The sequence below is a fragment of the Lolium rigidum genome, chromosome 6 (assembly GCF_022539505.1).
Source record: "Lolium rigidum isolate FL_2022 chromosome 6, APGP_CSIRO_Lrig_0.1, whole genome shotgun sequence".
In the NCBI taxonomy this organism is placed as follows: Eukaryota; Viridiplantae; Streptophyta; class Magnoliopsida; order Poales; family Poaceae; genus Lolium; species Lolium rigidum.
The window spans coordinates 97196720-97200223 of record NC_061513.1 but is presented as its reverse complement, the minus strand read 5'-3'; the positions used below and the strand labels follow the sequence as shown (position 1 = coordinate 97200223).

Here is a 3504-nt window from a genome sequence, read left to right as displayed (position 1 = left end):
TTTCACAGTTTCTGTAAAGAACTTTTATGAATAATTTTGAATACAACATATTTCTGTGTGAAACAATGACAGAACAAACCTGCCTGATACCCTTATCTTCTGTGTATCCTACGTGCCTACATCTTCTCTTTACTCCCTGTGTGTTAAGGAAGGGTAACCCATTTTTTGCAGCCATCTGCAACTACGGGGCCTCCAAAGAAATAAACGAATGTGTCTACGCCTATTCTAGAACGATTACAGATTACAAAGTAACAATTTCATCTTGTCATCTCGTTTGCAATTTCTGACATTGGTCTGTCAGAACTGGGAGTTCTGGAAGAACATGTCCTCCCTTGGCTCCTCCTTGGCGCCCGAGGCATGCATCGCGTCGTTTTGCCTCTGCTGCTGCTGGTGCTGGCTCATGTACGACCCTGTCGGGTTGTCGAACCCGGCCGAGAAACCAAAGTTGCCATTGAAGCCGAACGAGCCCTGGTTCTGGCCGCCGAACCCGTCGGGCCTCGGGGCGTACTGCTGTGTCCCGGCCGCGGCGGCGCCGGCTTGGTATGTCATGGCGGACGGCTGCTGGTTAGCCATGTACTGGTGGCTGGTGCTCATGGCGCTGTCCACCGCCCGTGGCGCGGGGCGGTATAGCGCGGCGCTGCCTCTGGCGGCGGGCACGTCGTGGTTGTGCTTGCCCTCGTAGGTGGTGATCACGGCGCGCAGGTCGTGCGACGCGCGCTCGACGTGCTTCCGCACGGGGCACCCCACCGTGGTGCACTTGTAGTAGCTCCGCGGGTTGGGGTTGCCCTTGACCACCTTCTGCCCGTACTTCCTCCACCGGTAGCCGTCGTCGAGGATGTCGATGTCGCTCATGGTCTGGACCACCACCCTCGGCTCCCGCACCGTGCGGTTGCCGGCGATGTTGTTGATCCCCTCGCTGTCGCCGTCTTTCCTCCTACAGATTTGGGCAAATATATAGCAGGTTAATTCACATGTTCCTAAAGAATGCAAATCATAACATTTCGCGCCAAAATTCGAAAACACGGCACTCACCATTTCTTGGAATCCGGCTCATCGTCGTCGAGATCGTCGGCGCCAGCCCGGGGCGAGCCCGCGCCGACCTCGTCGTCCCCGAAGGACGCCGACGAGTTCTCCGGCGTCGAGACGGGCGCGCCCGACATCGCTCCGAAGGAATGCTCGGACGCGTCGCCGCCGCTCTGCAGCACCTGCGCCGCGGCGCCACCGCCGCCGCCGGATCCTCGGCGCGTGTTGACGGGCTTGGCGTGGTTGTGGGTGCCCTTGTAGACGATCTCGGTGATCTGGCCCTCGATCGACGTCTCCACCTTCTTCTTGGTGGGGCAGTTGGGGAAGGTGCACTTGTAGTAGCTGCGCGGGTTCTCGCTGCCCTTGACCTGCTTCTGCCCGTACTTGCGCCAGTTGTACCCGTCGTCCGACGACCGCCTCTGCGAGTGCGTCTGCTGCCTGTACGCGCCGCCGCCGCTCGGCGCCAGCTCCGACGAGGTCGCCTGGACCGGAGCCGGCGCGCTGAAGCTCGCCGGGTTGGCACCCACCTCCATGCCTCCCGCAGGGTAACCCCAAGGCTGCTGCTGCTGCTGCTGACCTCGGTACGTTTCCTCGCCCTGAAGTATGCAAAGGAGAATATTGGATTAGGGAATCGATCTCGTAGTACGCTGTTTGCGTTTTCGCTAATCAATCGCTGTCACGCGACTAGAAATTCTTTGGGAAATCGAAACGAAAAGATCATGATGTGATGCGACAGCACGACAGATGGCCCATTTGTGGTTGCAGAATGAAGAGAAATGGTATACTAGTACTAATATAGTTTATGTTATGTTTGAGTGTTTGACAAAGTCTAGGAGGACAGCGCACGGTTCGTGATCTCACCTGTGGGGCCGGTGGCTGGAAGGTCGTCGCCGTCGTCGTCGTCGTCGTCGTCGTCTGCGTGGCAGCCTCGTTGTTCGCCGGCGCCGCCGTCTGGAAGGAGAAGTCGGAGTACGGCTGCCTCTGCTCTTCCTTGACGCCCTGCTCGGCGGCGCTCGCCGGCGGTGCCTCCGGCCTCCAGTTGAACTGCTGCGACCCGAACGCTCCCGTCGTGGGCGATGGGAAAATCTGAAAACGATCGAGCGCGCGCATTAGCAAACACGAACGAAACGACATGGTTGCTGATGTATTCAGTCGTTGTGGTTTGCTTGCTTACACTGGAGGTGAGGAGCACGGGCGAGTCGAGGAAGTCGGCGAGGTTCATGCCGGCGGGCATGTTGAAGTAGGACGACGGCGACATCAGCGACGGCGAGAGCGGCAGGGAAGGCGGCGTCAGGGACTTGTACCCGGACGCACCGCCGCCGCCGGCCGCAGTGGCGGAGCTCCCCAGCATGTCCGTGAAGCTCGCATTCGCATTCGAGAAGGAGAAGGAGCCGGGCCTGGAATTGGCCGACGTCTCGACGCTCCCTGACGACGAGGTAGTCATCGGAGGAGCTCAAAATTGCGCGCGCGTGCGTGTTACGGCTTAACGGCGGTCGTGCGTCCGGCGTGTACGTACGGCGAGAGGGAGAGGGAGAAGAGGAAGATGAGGCGATCCTTGGGAGGGATTGCTTGGAAGGACCGGGAGAGGAAGACTATATAGAAGCTTTGAAAACTTTGACCGTGGACTGGTCAAAGCTCGTGGCGTTTGACTGGCGGCGCAGCGGTCTGTGGGAGCGCTGATCGAAGGTACCCACCAATCAGGACGAGCTATGCTTCTGTGTGGGGGTGACGTGGCAGGCGTTCTGTGAAGCTTGTGCGGGTACGGGTATGGTTTCCGGTGAACGGAGGAGTTGGTGGTCGCTAATCGTTTCTTTGACCTTTTCAAACGTCCTGCGTGGATTATAATAATGTCCTGAAATCATCTTGCATTTGTTTTGTCTAACATGAGCCAATTTTATTGTCAAATCAGTATTGGGGCGATTAAAATGGTTGAAGCTGACCCGCAAAAAAAAAAAATTGAGGGAGTTCAGAGAGACTTTGTCCTTCTGTGATCTCTATGATATTGGTTTTGTAGGTACTCCTTGGACTTGGGATAATAAACAAAAAGGAGAGCGCAATGTAAAGGTCGGATCACACTCCTCTTCTTTTATCGGTGGAGCAGGCTGAAAATTGCCGGGTGGATAGACCGATACGTCGGTATGAAGTGGCTTGGGAGCGGGAGCCCTCCCTATCAGCGGCAGTAGAGGAAGCATGGTCGCGCAGAGTGCCTTGTCAAGATCTAGGCGACATAAATAGTTCTCTCAAGGAGGTTATGTCTGGTTTGTACAGGTGGAAGGCTGTCCATTTTAAATCGCTGTCAAAGGAAATCAAACAGAAGAGGGACAAACTTGAAGAGTTGCATGGTCGGAACGACGATAGTAGTAGTATGGAGATTCTAAAACTCACAAAAGAGATGGATGAACTCCTGTACAGGGAGGAGATAGCATGGCTACAACGCTCTCGCATTACTTGGCTGCGGGAAGGGGATCAAAATACAAAGTT

At 56.2% G+C, this 3504-nt stretch overlaps 1 protein-coding gene across 1 annotated transcript; it reads right to left on the bottom strand.

Moving 5' to 3' along the window:
• On the bottom strand, nucleotides 1-2573 carry LOC124665739 (WRKY transcription factor WRKY24-like). Its single transcript, XM_047203124.1, has 4 exons — nucleotides 2198-2573; nucleotides 1885-2109; nucleotides 1033-1619; nucleotides 1-934 (listed from the first exon to the last, which is right to left on the bottom strand). The coding sequence occupies exons 1-4, from the start codon at nucleotides 2465-2467 to the stop codon at nucleotides 298-300; spliced, it is 1719 nt and encodes a 572-aa protein (XP_047059080.1). The 5' UTR covers nucleotides 2468-2573; the 3' UTR covers nucleotides 1-297.
• Between the last annotated feature and the right edge of the window lie 931 nt (nucleotides 2574-3504).

Coding starts and splice junctions, on each gene's coding strand:
- LOC124665739 (XM_047203124.1), bottom strand. CDS start 2,467: ATGACTACCTCGTCGTCAGGGAGCGTCGAGACGTCGGCCAATTCCAGG. Junction 2,110..2,197: donor CCGTGCTCCTCACCTCCAGT/GTAAGCAAGCAA, acceptor GATCGTTTTCAG/ATTTTCCCATCGCCCACGAC. Junction 935..1,032: donor GAGCCGGATTCCAAGAAATG/GTGAGTGCCGTG, acceptor CCAAATCTGTAG/GAGGAAAGACGGCGACAGCG.